This window comes from Stegostoma tigrinum, chromosome 5 (assembly GCF_030684315.1).
Source record: "Stegostoma tigrinum isolate sSteTig4 chromosome 5, sSteTig4.hap1, whole genome shotgun sequence".
NCBI classification, from domain to species: Eukaryota; Metazoa; Chordata; class Chondrichthyes; order Orectolobiformes; family Stegostomatidae; genus Stegostoma; species Stegostoma tigrinum.
Window position 1 is genome coordinate 115,953,331 of NC_081358.1, and position 20,163 is coordinate 115,973,493.

At 40.4% G+C, this 20,163-nt stretch overlaps 1 protein-coding gene across 4 annotated transcripts in view; it reads right to left on the reverse strand.

Annotated features, from left to right (window-relative positions):
- Nucleotides 1-20,163, reverse strand: part of LOC125451988 (piezo-type mechanosensitive ion channel component 2-like) — a 645,421-nt gene that overhangs the window by 265,291 nt on the left and 359,967 nt on the right. For all 4 annotated transcript variants that reach the window (XM_059646233.1, XM_048529830.2, XM_048529829.2 and 1 more), the window contains exons 6-7: nucleotides 8,132-8,339; nucleotides 7,734-7,947 (exon numbers count right to left, since the gene is read on the reverse strand). In XM_059646233.1, coding sequence (XP_059502216.1) covers nucleotides 7,734-7,947; nucleotides 8,132-8,339 — 422 coding nt within the window. The remainder of the gene's footprint in view (nucleotides 1-7,733; nucleotides 7,948-8,131; nucleotides 8,340-20,163) is intronic.

Sequence of the window (20,163 nt, forward strand, 5' to 3'; positions counted from 1 at the left end):
TTCCAAGCCACCTCTGCAGATATTCGGCAGGGTAGTGACCTAGGCTGACATAGTTTTGGCAGCTTCATCAATGATTTTCTCTCTAACATAAGATCAGAAGTGGCAACCATTTTTTGATAATTACACAATATTTAGCTCTATTTTGTAGCTCCGCAGATACCCTACCAAAGCACTCTGTTTCCAAATGCTGTGTGACCTGGACAACATCTATACTTGGAGTGATAAGTGGCAAGAAATATTTGTACCACACAAGTGCCAGACAATGACAATCCCGAGAAGGGAGAATAAAACCTCTATGCTTTGACATTCGATGGCATCACCATAGCTGAAAACCCACTATTAGCATCCTGGTGATTACCGATGACCAGAAAATAAACTGGACTAGACATATAAATACTGTAGCTACAAGAACAGGATACAGGATAGGAATCCTGTTGTGAATAACTCAGCTCCTGACTCCAAACTTTTGAGTCCACCATCTATAATGCACAAGTCAGAAGTGTGATGTAATAATCACCATGTTCCTGGATGAGTACAGCCCTAATAACACATTGGCATCACATCCACAAGCATCCACTCTCTACCACCAATGCTCAGCACAAATTCACAAATGGTCCTCAGATAGCACTTTCTAAACTCACAACCACTACCATCTTGACGACAGGAACAACAGGCACATGAGAACACCACCATATGCATTTTCTCCTCCAAGCTACTGAGGAACATCAATATTTCTTGATTGTTACTGGATCAAATCTACCTATGTCCAATAAACTGCAACGGTGAAAAAGGCAGCTCCTCATCACCATATCAACCACGACAATCTGGAAGGACAAGGGCATCAGATACATGGAAGCATCTGCAAGTTTCATTCCAAGTCACACGTCATCCTGACTCAGTATAATATCATCATTCCTTAACTGGTGTCAGGTCAAAATTCTTGTACTCCTTTTCTAATACATTATTGAAATTATCAGATCTCATAAATAGAAACCAGACCTGAAATGATAATTTTACTTTTTTCTGTAGGAAGGTCTGCTGCCAAACCTGCTGAGTTTCTCCGGCAATTTCTGTTTTTGTGTCAGATCTCCAGTATCAGCAATTCTTTATCTTGTTTTAGTATAATTTGTATCCCTAGACCAAATGGACTGCTGTGTTTCATGAAGGCAGCTCACCACTTCCTTTTCAAGGGCAATTAGAGATGACCAATAAAAGTTGGCACAACCAGCGATTCCCACATTCCATGAATGCATGAAAATAATGCCCTAGTTCTATCTATTTCTGCACCATGTTTAAAATTATATTACTTAGGTTATATCAGCACACTTTATTCTTCCTCCAAATATGTTTCATTTCAAACTTCTTTGATTTAAATTTTGTCTGTTTAGTTCATTGACCCAGTGTATCTATACACTTCTGAAGACTGTTACGGAAGTCCACACAAGGTTCAATGTTTCAATGCTTTATATCATCTATACATTTTTAAATGATGCCGCCTACAGCTAAGTCCAAATCATTGTGCATTAGAAGAAATTAATGGTTCTTATATTCATGGTTATATGTTCCTTTAATCTGAAAAACAATAATTCACCATTCGAGATAACAAGGTGTGGAGCTGGACGAACACAGCAGGCCAAGCAGCATCTTAGGAGCAGGAAAGCTGACGTTTCGGGCTAAGACCCTTCATCTTAAATGGGGGAGGGGAAGAGGGTTCTGAAATAAATAGGGAGAGAGGGGGAGGTGGATCGAAGATGGATTTTGGAGAAGGTAAGTGGAGAGGAGACGGGCAAGTTAAAGAGGCGGGGATGGAGCCAGTAAAGGTGAGGGTGGATGGGGAGGTAGGGAGGAGATAGGTCAGTCCAGGAAGGACAGAAAAGTCAAGGGGGCGGGATGAGGTTAGTTGGTAGGAATTGGGGTTGGGGCTTGAGGTGGGAGGAGGGGATAGCTGAGAGGAAGAACAGGTTAAGGAGGTGGGGGCGAGCTGGGCTGGTTTTGGAATGCAGTAGGGGGAGGGGAGATTTTGAAACTTGTGAAATCCACATTGATACCATTGGGCTGCAGTGTTCCCAAGTGGAATACAAGTAGATTTCACAAGTTTCAAAATCTCCCCTGCCTGCACCGCATCCCAAAACCAGTCCAGCTCGTCACTGCCTCCCTAAACTGTTCTTCCTCTCACCTATACCCTCCTCCCATCTTAAGCCCCACCCCCATTTCCTACGTACTAACCTCATCCCACCCCCTTGACCTGTCTGTCCTCCCTGGACTGACCTATCTCCTCCCTACCTCCCCAACTACACTCACCTTTACTGGCTCCATCCCCACCTCTTTAATTTGTCTGTCTCCTCACCACCTTCGATCTGCCTCCTCCTCTGTTCCTATTTATTTCAGAACCCTCTTTCTGTGCTCACCCCCACCATTTCTGATGAAGGGTCTAGGCCCAAAACATCAGCTTTCGTGCTTCTAAGTTGCTGCTGGGCCTGCTGTGATCATCCAGCTCCACACCTTGTTATCTTGGATCCTCCAGCAACCGCAGTTCCTCTTATCCCTAATTCACTGTTAGACTCTTCTTTCTGCTTTAATTATGCAAATACAATACAAAATTTTGAAAATCTACATGCATATCTTCAATAGAGACACCTTGGTCAACCCCCTTGAAAATGTCCTGAAATAATTTATTGTGCTTAGTTATGTTTTTAACAAATCCATATTAAATGCCATTTATTAACCACAAATTAACATTTTTTAAAATCCAAAAACACCTCTAGAATTTTCTCAACTCTTTAAAATATTCCATGCACAGAATGTTGATCTCATGTATTAGTAAGGGTTCGGTGCTGATGGTTTCAGGCAGATATATTCCAAGAGATAGAGTGATGAATCCTTCCCGATTGACCTCTAGTCCACATGATGACAAAAATGACTATGAATTTACAACACTGTAAGCTTGAATATGATTGTAATTTTAAAACAATATTATTATATAACTTTTAAAAAATGGGCATTCATCAGTCTGTTAAATTCATCTTAACCTGTGTATTCTCATCAGGTAATTTTATACTCCAAAGCTCTCTGTAGCATATCCTTCACTGACTGCGGATTTTGAAACATTTGGTTGTCTTGGAAGCATATTGCAACTGAAACCAACTATTTAATCATAGCTGCAGCTAATCAGAGTTACATGTGTTCCATAAGATGGCAGTGTTAAAACATGCAAGCACTGCAATGGAGAAAGCCAAGACAGATTGAAGACACTTTGTACTAAAGTGAGACAACTTGTACAAATCTGAGCACTTTTCACTCGAGGGATTTTAAAGGGACTGGTATCTTCTCAAAAATGAAGTACTTTGGAATCCTTGAAGGGAGAAATTCGTCCATGTGCCCGAAACTGCAACAGGAAACCAATGCAATGACATAACGTTCAAAATCAAGAGACAACAAAGTGTAGAGCTGCATGAACACAGCAGGCCAAGCAAGTGGCGATACACATCACTTGCTTTATTCTAGGTACGTTCTGGGGAATTTAATCAGTTAAATTTTAGTTTCCATTTCTTCAGTTTCCCTCAATAACATTGGACTTCTTTGAGATCTAAAAATGCTTAATCAGCAATCTTTAACAGATCACTTGAAAATTTCCGAGTAATGTTAAATATATTTTGTATTTTGCAGAGTTCGAAGTAGCACATCCTCCTTCCAACTCCACAAATTGCAGATCACTGACAATTCTTGTATATCTTCCATAATGTCTAATGTGTCAGGGATGGATACTTTATTTTCTGTTTTCTCTAGTCCACGTTAAACTTGCCTTCTTCAAACTTATCCATACTTTTTATTTGAAGACCTATACCAAAAGTAATTTGACTTGTTAATTACTGCCTTCCAGATGCAGATCAAATACCCAGTCATTTAATTCGTGACTATTTTACAAAAGAATAACACACAAAAGACAACCATGGCACTGGAACACGCCCTTCGGCTCTCCAAGCCTGCACTGATCATCATGCCTTGGCTAAACTAAAAAACAATCCCCTGCTCTTATTCGGTCCCTATCCCCCTATTCCCTCCAGATTCATGTAACCATCCAGACGCCTCTTAAATGTCACCAACATGCCTGCTTGCACCACCTCCTCTGGCAGTGCATTCCAGGTTTCTACCACTCTTGCATGAAAAAAATTGCCTCGCACATCTCCCTTAAACTTTTGTCTTCATACCTTGAATCTGTGCCTCCTCGTATTGAAAATTCAAACCTGGGAAAAAGCCTCTGACTATCCACCCTATCTATGCCTGTCACAATTTTGCAGATCTCTATCATGTCTCCTCTTAGCTGCCATCTTTCCAGTGAAAGCAATCCTAGTCTTTTTAACCTTTCCTCAGAGCCAATGCCCTCAAGCCCAGGCAACATCCCGATGAACCTGGTATGCACTCTCTCCAAAGCTTCCACATCCTTCTGATAATGTGGCAATCAAAACTGTACTCAATACTCCAAATGCGGCCTAACAAGGGTTTTATATAGTTGCAACATGTTTTGCCAACTTTGTACCCCATGCCCTGGACGATGAAGGTAAGTGTGCCATATGTCTTCATAATCACTTTGAACACTTGTTTTGCCACTTCTAGAGAACTGTGTACGTGCACACCCAGATCCTACTATATGTTAATGTTCCTAAGGGTTCTGCCATTATCAGTATAATTCACACCTGAATTTGATCCTCCAAAATGCATCACTTCGCATTTGTCTGGATTAAACTCCATCTGGCATTTCTGTGCTCAATTCACCAACCTATCACTGCCCCGCTTTCACAATCATCGGCTCTATAAGCAACGCCACAAATCTTCGTGCCACCTGCAAACTTACTAATCAGACCATGCACATTTTCTTCCAGGTCATTTAAATATACTACAAACAATGGAGGACCTAAGACTGATCCCTGTGGAACACTACTGGTCACCGGTCTACATTCTGAAAACCACCTTTCCATCGCTACCCTTTGTCTTCTTTGGCCAAGCTAGTTTTGTTTTCATCTAGCCAGTCCAACCTGAATCCAGTTTAATTTTGTTTTTGTATCAATCTGCCATGTGGGACTTTAACAAATGCCTTACTAAACTCCATATAAACTACATCCATAGCTCTCCCCTCATCAACTGTCTTTGTCACCTCTCCAAACCATTCAATCAGGTTAATGAGACATGATGTTCCCCGTACGAAACCATGCCACCTGTTGCTAGCTAGTCCATTTTCTTTCAAATGTGCATATATCCTGTCCCTCAGTATCTCCTTCAAGAGATTCCCATGACAGATGTCAGGCTCAATGGCCTATAATTTCCTGGATTATCACTGCTTCCTTTTTAAAATTTAAGCTAATCTTCAGTCCTCTGGAACCTTGCCCAAGATGTGAAAGTATCTGCTAATGCCCCAGCTATTTCTTCCCTTGCCTCTCACAGTAACCTGGGATAGATCCCATCTGGCCCTGGGGACTTGTCTACCTTAATGCGGTTTAGGATACCTAAAACTTCTTCCTTTAATATATTGATATTCTGTAGAGTATTCACGCACTCATCCCTGATCTCAACATCAATCATGTCCTTCTTCTCAGTGAATACTGATACAAAGTACTTTTTAAGGATCTCTCCCACTTCCTGTGGCTCCACACATAACTTCCCTCCTTCATCCTTGAGGGGACCTACTCTTTCTCTTGCTTCCCTCTTTCTTCTAATATATGCATAGTTGCCTAGGCCGACCTTATGCTTCCTTTTCCTTTTAACTAAGTTTACAATTTCCTTTGTCATTCATGATTCCTGAATCTCTCTATTCCTATTCTTCAATTTTGCAGGGAAATGCATGCCCTGCACTTTAATCAACTGGTCTTTAAGAGCCTCCCACATACAGACGAAGATTTGCTCTCAAAGAACTGTTCTCTTTCCACATTCCCCAGTTCTTGTCTAATTTGGAAGTAATTGGCCCTTGCTCAATTAAATACCCTCATCTGAGGGCCACTGTTGTCCTTGTCCAATACTACTCGAAATCTTAAGGCATATTGGTCACTAAGCCCAAATGCTCTCTTACTGAAACATCAATCACCTGTCCTGGCTCATTCCCTAGTACCAAGTCTAATATGGCATCCTGGCTGGATGAACACAGCAGGCCAAGCAGCATCAGAGGTGCAGGAAGGCTGATATTTTGGGCCTAAACCTTTCTTCAGAAGAAGGGTCTAGGCCCGAGATATCAGCCTTCCTGTTCCTCTGATGCTGCTTGGCCTGCTGTGTTTATCCAGCTCTACACCTTGTCATCTCAGATTCGTCAGCATCTGCAGTTCCTACTATCTTTGGCCTCCTGCCTGGTTGGATTGCCAACATACTATCTCAAAAAGGCCCCCTGGGCAAATATAACAAATTGTCCTCCATCTGAGCCCCTGGCTGTAAGTGAGTCCCTGTCAATCAGAAGAAAATTAAAGTCACCCACCACTCTGCTATCTGCATACTTTTCTAGTATCTGACTACATGTCTGCTCCTCTGTTTCACGTGGGCTATTGGGAGGTCTATAGAAAACTCCAGCATTGTGATTTCACCCTTCCTATTCCTGAGCTGCATCCATAAAGCCTCATTGTAAGATTCCTCTGATGCACCCTCCCTCAACACAACTGTGATGTGATCCCTAATCAGCAATGCAACTCCCCCACCTCTTTTGATTCCCTTTCTGTCCCATCTAAAACAGCACTATTCTCGAATGTTAAACTGCCAGTTCTGCCCCTCTTTTAACTATGTTTCTGTAATGGCAATAACATCATAATTCCATACAGTAATCCATGCTCTTGGTTCATCTGTATTACCTGTTATACTTTTTGCGTTGAAGTAAATGCACTCCAGACTTCCAGTTCGTCTGAGCCCTGCAAATTCCCTCTCCTTGTTCTTACTCTGCATTATGCATATCTTAGTCTTTCCTTTGTCCTGAGTCCCTGTATTTACTGGCCTGTTGTTCTGGTTCCCACCCTATGCCACACTAGTTTAAACCCTACCGAGGAGCTCCAGCAAACCTCCCATCCAGGATTGTGCTTTCATGACAGAGCTAATCATTTAGAAATCTTTCCCCTTTCTGCTAACGGGAACTTCAAGAAAAATATCACTATGCCACGACTATATATTCCTATTTACTGTCTTTATCCACATTGCAATCCATCTGATGAAGGTGGTCCAAAAGGGCTATTTGAGACAGTATGTTGACAATCCAGCCAGAGAAGAGGTCATACTAGACTTGGTATTAGGAAATGAGCCAGGACAGGTGACTGATATTTCAGTAGGAGAGCATTTTGGGCTTAGTGACCATAACTCCATCAGATTTCAAGTAGTCATGGACAAGGACAAGAGTGGCCCTTGGGTGAGGGTGTTTAATTTCATGTTTAATTTCATTGAAGTGTTCAAGGTTAAGACATACTTAGATAAGATAGACAAGGAAAAATTGATTCCATTTGCCAACTATACAAGGAAAAAGGAACATGTATTTAAGCTTTTGGGGTAATACAAGTAGAGATTATAATTGATTTCAAAAGAAAATTAGATTAGCACTTGAAGGAAAGTAACTTGCAGGGCTATGGAGATTGGGATGGAGGGGTGGGTTGAAAAGGTGGAACTGACCGAAGAGAGCTAAATTGACCTCAAATGGCCAATTAGGACACTTCATTGACTCAAAATGTAGGATTAAAAATTAACATTACATATAGTAAAGTCTTATTATGATTTACCTTGCATAGAAGTCACCAGGTGGAATGAGTTCCTGCAGGAACTGCAACTGGTAAAGATACAGTCCAATCAAGTGTCCTGCGCTGAATATGGCCATTAATACACACAAACAGCTGAATATCAGCGGATCAAACTGTTTACCGCAGGACCACCAAGTACACAATCCCAAAAATACGAAGAAGTATACTCCTGAGCTCAAAGATGGTAGTGTAATGCCTACAGAAAAAAAAGGTATTGTTATCAAAGTTATCTGAGCTACAGAAGGGAAAAGAGCAGAGGAGTTAACAGCAGTTCTTTGAGCTGTATCTTCCTATCTGTGCAACAGTAATTTAAAGGAAAATGAAATGATCTGTTTATGATGCACAAAGGTTTAATGTACTATAAGTATAACTGTACAAACCTGTTAAGCCAAGTAAAATAGTAACAACTACTTTTCCAGTGGTAGCTATAATATTTCCAATAAATTCTTTTAGTTTTGATGCGTATGTTGCAATTCTGCGAAGAATATTTTGTTTGGTTCCCTCTTCTTCCAATTCTTCACCTACATCTGCTACCTCAAAATCTTCCTCATAAATGAAAGTGTCTGCCAGTTCAAGTTTTTCTTCAACCTGTAAAGACAGACATTAATTAGTTGCACATAATTCTAACACATTAGTTACCTAGTCTTTAACCTTAAAATACATTCTTATGACTCAAATGTGCTATCTTTTATGAAATAAACTACAATTAATACGGATGACTTGGAATGTGATAGCTGACTTGTGCTGATTTATTTGTCCTAGGTTGGAGTCACGTCTAGGAGAAATGAAAATGGTTGCGATTGCTCAATGTCAGTTGACTCAGTTTTAGTACTGAGGAAGGGTCACAGGACCTGAAACATTCACTCTGATGTTTTTTCTTCACAGATGCTGCTCGACCTGCTGAGTTTTTCCAGAAATTTCTATTTTTATTCCTGATTTACAGCAGTTCATTCCATTTTTACATTTCTTCACTTATCTTGTTCCTGTTCATGGCAGCGTTCCAGGCCAAAACATTTACATGTGTTCCATTAATGCTCTTCTGTGCATCATAAGCTCAGATGTTTGGGTGTTCACTGAAGATTGCATAATGTTCAGTACCATTCTACATTAGTCCATCTCCAAATGCAGCAATATATTCAGATAACAAGTGGCAACTAACATTTGCATGACACAAGTGCCAGGCAATGGCCATCTCCAATGAGAAAAATCTTACCAATCTCAACATTCAAAGGCATTGCAAATACTGAATCTCTGACTATCAACATACTGGGAAATACTATTGATCAGAATGAACCAAGAAAGTAATCATAACTTCATCTGATTCAAAATTATCATGGAAAAGGACAACTATGAGCCTGAAATCAAAGTCCTAAACTGGAGGAAAGCCGATTTTAATAAGATCAGATATGATATGCCCAGAGTGGGCTAGGAGCAGATACTTTTAGTTAAATTTGTGTTACAGCAGTTGGACTCATTCAAAAAGGAAATAGGGGCAGTATGGGGCTGACATGTACCAATAAAGACCGAGACCAACAAAACCAGCAAATCCTGGATATCAAGAGATGTACAAGATTGGATACAGAGGCTTCTAACAGATACTTAGGGTTCAAAACATCAGAAACCTTAGGAGAGTACAGAGTACACAAGGGAAACTTAAAAAAAAGAAATTAGGAGATCAAAAACAGGCATGAAAGAATAACGCTAGGAAAAAAGACAAAAAAAACAGTGAAATACTTAGGGAAAGTGAAGAACCCATTAGGACTGTAGCAGTAATTTGTGCACGTAGGCTGAGGATATAGGCAGGATTCTAAATGAATACTTTGTGTCAATGTTCACTAGTGAGAATTATAATGTGGTTATTAAAATCATGAAAAAGGAATTTTTCTATACTTAAAGGAATTAGCAGAGAAAGGAGGTACTGAGTGGTCTGGCAGGATTAAAATTAGATAAATGTTCAGGGTTGGATGAAATGTATCCCAGGATGTTGAGTGTGGCAAGGGAGGAAAGTAGCAGATATGCTGGCAATACATTTCAACTCCTCTTTGGCCACAGGAGAGATGCCAGAGGACTGGAGGACAGAAATGTGGTACTGTTATTCAAGTAGGAAGAAAAGGATAAACCAGGAAATTACAGATCAGTTAGTGGTGGGGTTCCACGGGTGTCAGTGTTGAGGGACTTGCTGTCTGTGCTGTAAGTTAGCCTTGAATTTTGGGGGTTGATCAGTAAGTCCACAGATGATATGAAAATTGTTAACTATTTGGGAACTAACAAGGAGGATAGCTTTAGATTAGAGCAGGATACAGGCAGGCTGTTCAGTGGCAAATGGAATTCAATCCCATGTAGTCTGAGGTGATGCACTTGGGTAGAACACACAAGGCTACGAAATACATGATAAACAGTAGTAATCAGGAAGCACAGAGGATCAGGGAAACCTTGGTGTGCATATCTACTGTTCCTTTAAGAAGATGGGTAGGTTTTTAAATTGGTTAAGAAGGCATACTGGATACTTACTTTAATAAGCCAAGGCATAGAATTTAAAATCAGGGAGATTTTGCGGGAACTGCACAAAACATTGATTAGGCCGCAGCTCGAGCACTGTGTGCAGTTCTATAATTCACGAGATACGAGGGATGGAATTGTGCTGGAAAGGGTGCAGAGGAGATTTACCAGGATGTTGTCTGGGCTGGAGAGTTTAATTAATGAAGCAAGATTAGATAGATTGGGGTTGTTTCCTTTGAGCAGAGGAGTTTGAGAGGGGCCAAGATTGAGATGCATAACATTATGAAGGGCATAGACAGGAAGGAAATTTTCCACTTGGTGGAGAGATCAATGATCAGGGACATAGATTTAAAATAAGCAGGAAGATTAGAGGGGATGTATGGAAATACTTTCTAACTCAGAGAATGTTGGCAGTCTGCAAATCACTGACTGTAAGGATGGTAGAGACAGAAACCCTCATAATATTTAATAAGCAATTAGATGTGCACTTGCGATGCCAAGGCATACAAGACTATGGGCCAAGTGCTGGAAAATGGGTTAGAACAATCAAGTGTGATAGTGTAAACTTCAGAACTTTAATAACTGTTCATAGCTTGAAAGAAGCAGCAATAGCTCTGACTGGAATAAACAAATCAGGCAACAAAGACAAACCTATACAGGAATTGAAAGCAAGTTCCTTGAAAGTGGAGTGGCAGGTAGACAGTGAAGAAGGTGCTCGGTATGCATGCCTTTATTGGTCAGTGGATTCAATGTAGGAGTAGGGAGGTCATGTTTTCTACAAAAAATTGGCAGGCTACTTTTAGAATACTGCATTCAATTCTGGTCTCCCTACTCAATGAAGAATGTTGTAAATCTTTTCTGAACCCTTCAAGGTAATCAAGGATGTTGCCAGGGTTGGAGAGTTTGAGCTATAGGGAAAGGCTGAATAGACGGGCTATTTTTCCTGCAGCATCGGAGGCAGACGGATGACCTTATATTCTTCAGAAAGAAGGGTCCAGAGCCGAAGCGTCAGCTTTCCTGCTCCTCTGATGCTGCCTGGCCTGCTGTCTTCATCCAGCTCCACACCTTGTTATTTCTGTTTTGACATCTGCTTGACAACTGGCCACTTACACCACAAGGGCAATTGTTATTCTGAAGAATTTAAGAAGGTAAGCACATGAAAACTGTGTCTTCAAACAGATAAGCCAATGTCAAATGTAACAAGGAACAAATACCAAAAACAAGGAATCCATCTCTGAAGAAGGGTCCAGACTCGAAACATCAGCGTTCCTGCTCCTCTGATGCTGCTCGATCTGCTTTGTTCATCCATCTCTATAACTAGTTATCTCAGGTTCTCTGGCATTGGCAGTTCCTACTATCTCTGAAGGAACAAATAAGTTACTTTTGATAAGAAGGCAAGTTGCAGACTCAAGGATTCTGAACAGTAATTAATATTTTGGATGGAAGAGTCTGGAAGATTGTCAATAATATCACACCATAGAACTGAAGGACAAAAAACTGTATCGGACTTAAACATCAGAACTCTGAGATTTCTTAATAAGTAGCCAAATAAGGGTAACGTGGTGATTTAGCTACTACAGGTGGTTTTTGGAGGTCAGTCATCTTAGCTCCAGCACTTTTCTAGTGTTGCTTCTTGGGGCAGTGTTCTAGCCCCTATTGTCTACAGCTGTTTCATTAATGGTCTTCCCTTCTGCTACATTGTACACCTGTATATAAAGATGAAGCTACTACAGCAGATCAGAGCTTGAAATCCTACAGCAAGTAGCTCACCTCCTGACTTCCCAAAGCCTGTTCACCATCTACAAGGCACAAGGCAGGAGTGTAATGGATACTCACCACTTGCCTAAATGATTGCAACTTCAACAACATTCAAGAAGATTGCTACCAGCAATTTGCTTAATCACCACCACATCCTCAAACATCATTCTATCCATCACTGACACTAAGAAGCAGCTGCACTCAAAAATTCACCAAGAAAGCCTCCCTTGGAAGCATCTTTCAAAACCACAACCAGTACTATCAAGAATGAAAAAAGACACAGATACATTGGAACACCATCACTTGCAAGTTCCCCTCTAAGCTAGTCACTTGACTTGGAAATAGATTGCCATTTCTTCATTGTCACCAGGAATTCTGGAAATCTGCACCCCTAGCAACAAGCAGGGTGAAAGCATCTACAGAAAAAAAAATGGGCTATAGTGGTGCGACAAAGCAAATCACCACGACCTTCTCAAATGCAGCTAGGAATCAAAAATAAATGCTAGTCCAGCCAGTGTAGCGCAGATTCGCTGAATGAATAACAGAAATCAACCTACAAGGCTAAGAATCTTGAACTTGACTGTTCAACAATCAATATCAACGTACTGGTAACATTTAATGCAGTAATTACAGCATTCCACTGTTCCTTTTTCATGAACAATTCAGAGGATGTCCTTTTTTTAAAACTTATCTTTTTGGTCTCACCTCTTATTTATACTCTCTGCACATGTGTATTGTGTTGTTATTTCTTCTCACATTTGGAAATGAATTGACAAAAAAAAAGGTTTATTCAAGAAAACCTGCTTAAATTGGCTTCAATTGAAACATAAGTTCATTTAGGTCTGGCAGAAAGGTAGCCACAAAAGAAGAGATCCCTGTAAAACTTAACAACGGCAAACAACTGAGGGAGTTGGTGACTAACCAAGGGGAGTCAGATCACCACTGCTCACCAGGGGGCTTAACATTTTGAGATAACCCATCTGGAAGTTGGGAAACCTTGCACAGAACTGCTTGGAACCAATAGATCAGCTCTGGTATTCTGCTCTGTAGAAAAATTTGTTCATGCTCAAATCAAAGCACAGATGTTCCAAATAGCCAATAAAATAATGTATCAGAAGTTGTGGGCTTCACATGTATGCGTTTCCAAAGTAAAAATGAATGTCTTCAAAATAACTGGAGTGAGAAACACTTTATAAAGCAACCCATTTAGCTTATTTTTGAGTCATTATTTTTGGCTCCTCCAATAATAATAATTTACAAGGCTTTTTTGGTTTAAATAAAGTGACATGACACAAATCAAATCATGCTTAGAATGTTTTGCAGCTTTCAAAAAAGAAAATGATTGTTTATTAAACTTGAATTATTTGATCAATAGGCTTTAAATGTATTTCTATTCATTGAGACTTCCATCACTAACTCCATAGATTTCTGCAGTGCAGAATTTCCTCAGAGGTGATCCCACTCACAGCAATAACCTTTCTGAAAGTGCAGAGGAAGTCTCATTTATATATATGTGGACTGGTGTTAAATGGATTTCATTTTTATGGCAATGATGTGCAAGCAGCTTGGACAGCATTTCTGAATTAACTATCTCCTACATTTGTCACCTTCTATAGGCATAGTGAAAGAATTTGCAGGTCGATAATCAATATGTTTAATTAAATCATGACAACTCACATTTCTATCAAGTACTGGGACTTGACCCTTGGGTTTCTCCAGAGACGGGGGCACTACATACTGCACCACAAGACTCCCCAGCGAAGTAGGGGAATTAGTTTAGTATTTGTTTTTACTCACTCTCAGGATACAGATATCACTGATTGGGCCAGCGTTAAAACCCATCCGTAAATGCTCTTGAGAAGGTGAGCTGTTTTCTTGAACTACTTAATCCATTTGGTATGGGTACACCCACAATGCCATCAGGGAGGGAATTCCAGGATTTTGACCCAACAAAACTGAAAGAACAGAAATATATTGTCAACTCTGGATAATGAGTGGCTGGGAGAAAAACTTGCAGGTGGTGGTGTTCCCATGTACCTTTTCACTTTCAAAATTTGATCCATTTCATAGAAATCATCACAGAGTCCCCACAGTGTGGAAACAGGCCCTTTGGCCCAACAAGTCCACATTGATCCTCAGAGCATCCCACCCAGACCCAACCACCTAATCTACCCATCCCTGAACTCTATAGGCAATTTAGTATGACCAATCCACGTAGCCTGCACATCTTTGGACTGTTGTAGGTAACTGGAGCACCCAGAGAAAACCCACACAGACATGGGGAGAATGTGCAACTCCACACAGACAGTCATCCGAGGGTGGAATAGAACCCAGGTCCCTGGATGCTCCACTTGTCTTTTTTCATGATAGTGGCTGTGAGTTTGGGGTGTCATCTAAGGAACTTTGATGAATTTTTGCGGTGCACCTTGTAGATAAAATGGTATTGTTACTGTAAGTAGTGGCAGAGGGAGAGAATGTTTGTGGATGTAGTGCCATTCAAGGTAGCTGCTTTGTCTAAGATGGCATCAAGCTTAAGTGTTATTAATGCTGCAGTCATTCAGATAGGTGGGGGCATTTCATTATATTCCTTACTTGCTGATGGTGCATGGTCTTTGGAGAGTCCGGAAGTGAGCTAAACAGTGCAAGATTCCTAGCCTCTGAACTGGTCTTGTAGTCACAGCACTTATGACTAGGTGAGTTCAGTTCTGGTCAATTGTAAGCCCTAAGATTTTGATAGTGGGGGGTGCTGTGACGGTGAAACCATGTCAAAGAGCAATTGCTAGATTTCTCTGCTGTTAGAGATTGTCATTGCTTGGCACAGTTGTATTACATATGTTTGTTGTCATTTGACAGCCCAAACCAGGATATCATCCAAATCTTGCTACATTTGAACCGGAATACTTCAGTATCTGAAGAGCTGCAAACGGTGCTGAAAATTATGCAGTCATCAGTGAACATCCCCATTTCTGATCTCATGATTGTTAAGCAGCTGAAGTTGGTTGGGCCAAGGATGCCATCCTGAAGAGCTCCCGAAGAGACATCTTGGAGCTGTGATGATGACGTCCAAATACTACAACTATTTTTCTTTTCAAAGAAAGCAAGTTAGACCTCACAACAGAAGTTGGCTATTACGTGATTAATGGTGGAATTTAGCTCCATTCTAATCAACAGTGTCTCCTTCTGGAAATGTCCCGGGTTTGATGTTTGTGCTATTTGTTCTTTGAAGTTCTGCTGCTGAAGATTCCAGGAGCTGAATTCCTATGCAATTTTCTGTCTTCCAAGATGTGGTGTGGCATTATTAATGATCCTTTAGATTCTTCCAGCCCCAACATTGATTATATTTCAGGAGACCTCAAGCTTGCCTTCTTATCAGGACATTGCTTCTGCAGGCAATCTCAACTGCCCGTTTGTCATGAGTCAGCTGCTTATCAAGCAGTGTTACCTCCTCTCTCCCAGGAAACAACTTGCTTATGTTACTTTGACTGTTTATTCCCTGTTTTGCTGTTCAAAATGGAGGAGTACTGATTCATCAGCTGAGGGTGAGCAATACATGGTAATCAGCAGATGGTTCCCTTGCCCATGTTTTACTTCATGCCATGGGATTTCAAGTCAATGCTGAGGACTCTTTGGGTAGCTGTGAAGTCACCACAAAACACCATGCTGCCACTGCTGCCAGGTCTGACCTGCCAGAGGAACAGGTCAAACCCAGGGATGACGGTGGTGGTGTCTGGGACATTGTGCACAAGGCATGATTGTATAAGTTTGAGTCAGGTTGTTGCTTAACTAGTCTGAGAGCATTCGCCCAATTTTAGGACATAGTCCTGTTGGCCCTGCAAAGCCCTCATGTCTAATATCTGGGGCTGAGTTGCTGCTGCTGTTTCTAGTGCCTTATTTCAGTACTAGGTGGTCTGTCCAGTTTCATTCCATTTTTTTCCTTTCCAATGGTCGATGAGCTATTTCAGAGGACACTTGAGAGTCAATCACATTGCTGACGATCTGGAGTCACATATAGGCTAGACCAGGTAAAGACAACAGTTTCCCTCCCTAAAGGGCATTAGTGAATCAGATGGGATTGTATGACACTTGACAATGGTTTCATGATTCTCATTAGATTACTAATTTCACTTTTTAACTTTGTTGAATTCAAATTCCTGTGCCTTGTGGGACGTGAACCTCAGTCTCCAGAACATTATCTCGGCATCTGGATTACCAGTCCAGTGACAATAGTACTCAGCCATTGCTTCCCTGGTCAGCACTAGTCAGAGACTAAAAGATTACATCTGAACTCATATTCCAAGCAGACATGAAAGATCAAGACTCATCAGTATTAGGTAGTACGTAACTTATATCGAACTATCCAATAATAATGCATCACCAATTCAAAGGAATATGAAATACATCTGACAAAAATACAATCATACACCTAGAAATCTAAGAGGCTTTAAAACACATGAATCCATCACAACCCAAAATGACAATTTCTCAAAGTGCAAAAGGGGAAGAATCCAATTGTCTTGTCCATGTTTGTACCAACAAAAGTAGATCAGAGACGTGAAAACATGATTCAGACCCATATTGCAAAATACACAGAATATATATTCCAATTAAGAAAAGTTCTGAGACATAAACCAATAATGTATTATTAATGTGAAATATTAAAGTTGTAATAAAACTTAAAGAAAATATATAATACAGGAAGACAGATAGCTAATCAGAAGATTGGACAGAATATAAAGCAAAGGATGACAAGAAAACTTAAAGAGTCCAAGAAAGATCTAGCCAGAAATAAGAATTAAGCAGATGAATTAGTGATTTGTGTTGGCCTTCACTACAGAGGATACAACTAATGTTGCAAAATCAGCGATAGATGAGGAATTAGAAAGGAGCAGAAAATATTGGTAAAAGTCCTTTTTAGACCACTAATCAGTAGTGGAAATCTTAGACATGTTGTAAACCAGGAAATTAAAGGTGTACATAAGGTAATCCAGTAATAATGGATGACTGTAATTTACAAATAGATTGGGTAAGCCTAATCAGCACAAATACAATGGTGGATAATTCATGGAGAGTGAATGAGATGGGTTTCTGGAGAAGGGCACTGAAGAAGCAACTAGAGATCATGTATTATAAATTTTGCAATGAGGAAGGACTAATTAATAACTCTTCTGTGAAGGAGTAGTTGAAAAATTGTAATCATATTCTGATGAATGCCACATTAATTTGAATGCAACATAGTTCATTTTGGAAACTCGGTTCTTAAATCTGAAAAAGAAAAACTGTAAAGACATGAAGGTCTTGTTGGTTGTGTATTGGGAGGGTACAGTAAAAGGTTTATTAGTTGATAGGCGTGGCTAATAAAAAAAGTATTGCATAGTTTGGAACATGTATACACACCGCAAAGGCACAGACATCCACTAGGAAAGGTGAGTTACCCATGGCTAACAAAAGAAGTTATAAGCCACTTCTGTTGGTCTTTAAAGACGCCAGAAAATGTGGTAAACTTGCGGATTAGGAGAAATTTAGAAGCTAGCAATTGATGAGCAATCAACACATAAAAGAAAGAGAAAACAGAATGTGAATGCAAGATATTGAGAAACGTAAAGGTGCACTGTGGAAGTTTCTATACATTGGTGAAAAGGAAGAGATGAGCGAGGAAAATGTGGGCCCATTACGGGTGAGACAGGAGAATTTATAGGATGGAACTGGAAAATGGCAGAGAAACTAATCATTTTGTGCCTGTCTGCATGGAAGAAATTACAGAAAATCTCCTTGAAATGCTACACAACAGAGGAACTTGTGAAGCAGAGGAACTGAAATAAATTAGCACTAGTAAAGGACATCACCAGCCCAGTTCTTCCCCCACACCCACTGCATCCAAAAACCAGTCCAACCTGTCTCTGCCTCCCTAACCGGTTCTTCCTCTCACCCATCCCTTCCTCCCACACCAAGCCGCACCCCCAGCTACCTACTAACCTCATCCCACCTCCTTGACCTGTCTGTCTTCCCTGGACTGACCTATCCCCTCCCTACCTCCCCACCTATACTCTCTCCACCTATCTTCTTTACTCTCCATCTTCGGTCCGCCTCCCCCTCTCTCCCTATTTATTCCAGTTCCCTCTCCCCATCCCCGTCTCTGATGAAGGGTCTAGGCCCGAAACGTCAGCTTTTGTGCTCCTGAGATGCTGCTTGGCCTACTGTGTTCATCCAGCCTCACATTTTATTATTCACTTGCAAAATTAACTGGATTGAAGGTTGATAAATTGCCCGAACCGGATGAGCTTCATCACAAAGTATTGAAGGAGTACAAATGGAGGTAATAGATGCATTGATGGCTGTCTTTCAATATTCTGCGGATTCTGGAAAGATTCCTATAGATTGAAAAGTAGCCAGTTTTGCACCATTTTAAGAAAGGACGGACAGAGAGAACAGAGAACTAGAGACACCTTCTGAAATGTTAACGAAGTATGAAGCTGGATGAACACAGCAGGCCCAGCAGAATCTCAGGAGCACAAAAACTGACTTTTCGGGCCTAGGATGAAGGGTCGAGGCCCGAAACGTCAGCTTTTGTGCTCCTGAGATGCTGCTTGGCCTGCTGTGTTCATCCAGCTTCACTTTGTTATCTTGGATTCTCCAGCATCTGCAGTTCCCATTATTTTTGAAATGTTAACTCTGTTTCTTTCTCTATAGAGGCTGCAAGACCTGCTGAGTTTCTCCAGAAAGTTTTATTTTTGTTTGTTTCAGCTCTCCAGCATCCACAGTTCTTTGTTTTATTATAATGAACTCAAGGCCTGTTAATTTTATGTCAGTCGTAGCTGATTTAATTAAATGATGGAGCAGGCTCACCTTGCTGAATGACACATTCCTGTTCTTATGCGTCTACCTCCACAGTAGAGCTGAAGTAATTGAATAACAATAAGCATATTTTAAAAAGTATGCAAAGCAGCTTTTGCATATCTATTACATTTTAAAAGTTCAACCATCGTTTGAAGTAATAGTATTAGGGCATAATACCAATATGAAAATAGTAATGTGGTTTAACAAAAGATTGATTGCACTGAATATGTCTGAATTTCCAAACGTCTCATAAAAATGAGGTCATATAACTTCTAGAAATATTAGTCATGATAGTCATAAAAGATGAAGTCAATAGACTAGCTCTTTTGTGTTGTTAACCTGTCAGCTAAAGGAGTCTAGACCTAAATTAGTTACCCCACTATATCAAACTCAGACAAAGATCTTAAATCAAATTTTATAATCAGCTACAAGGTAATATTAAAACAAGTTAATCTTCACATTTAGATAACATGGTGTAGAGCTGGATTAACACAGCAGACCAAGCAGCATCAGAGGAGCAGGAAAGCAGACTTTTCGGGTCAAGAATTTTTCTGAAGAAGGGTCTAGAGCCGAAACGTCAGCTTTCCTGCTCCTCTGATGCTGCTTGGCCTGCTGTGTTCATCCAGCTCTATATCTGTCAGCAAGGATGAGTTGGACTGTAGGGTCTGTTTCCGTGCTGGTGCATTTCCATCTCTACACCTTGTGATCTCAGAGTCTTCAACATCGGCAGTTCCCACTATCTCTAATCTTTACTCCTATCTGTGTTTCCAAGGATTGAGCCAGGGCTTCCAGTGGGATTGGTCTGTACTAGTGGGTAAAGTACTGCAGTCTTTTGCCATTGCAGAATGACTGACCAAAAAGTTCTCTTGCACTTCCCATCTGCCAAGCATACTGGATAAATATTTAGATCCACAAATCAATCTGTTCAGCTACATGATGAACAAATCTTCCATGATCAATGAGTTCTGGCATGAAACTCAAATAGCTTCTGGCTTAGGCATAGGGGCACTACATCTGCAATACAAGACCTTCAATATTTACATCACCGCTGCAGTGTAAACTAACTGTCTCAATGACTTTTTTTTAATTCTTCAATTAGCACCAATTATCTGTGTACTTATTTTAAGTCCTAAGCTCGATTTTAAAGTTTTTGGACAACTGTGCAGCTCATAACTAGTTTGTTCCTGTGTTGTCTTTAATAATTGGAAAAAAGTGTTAATTCCTTCACTTAAAATCTTGTGGATCATGGCAAGAGGCTGATAATGCAAATGTTGATAATTTTGAAAGTGGTAAAGTTCAGAGATACAAATACAGGCACTAT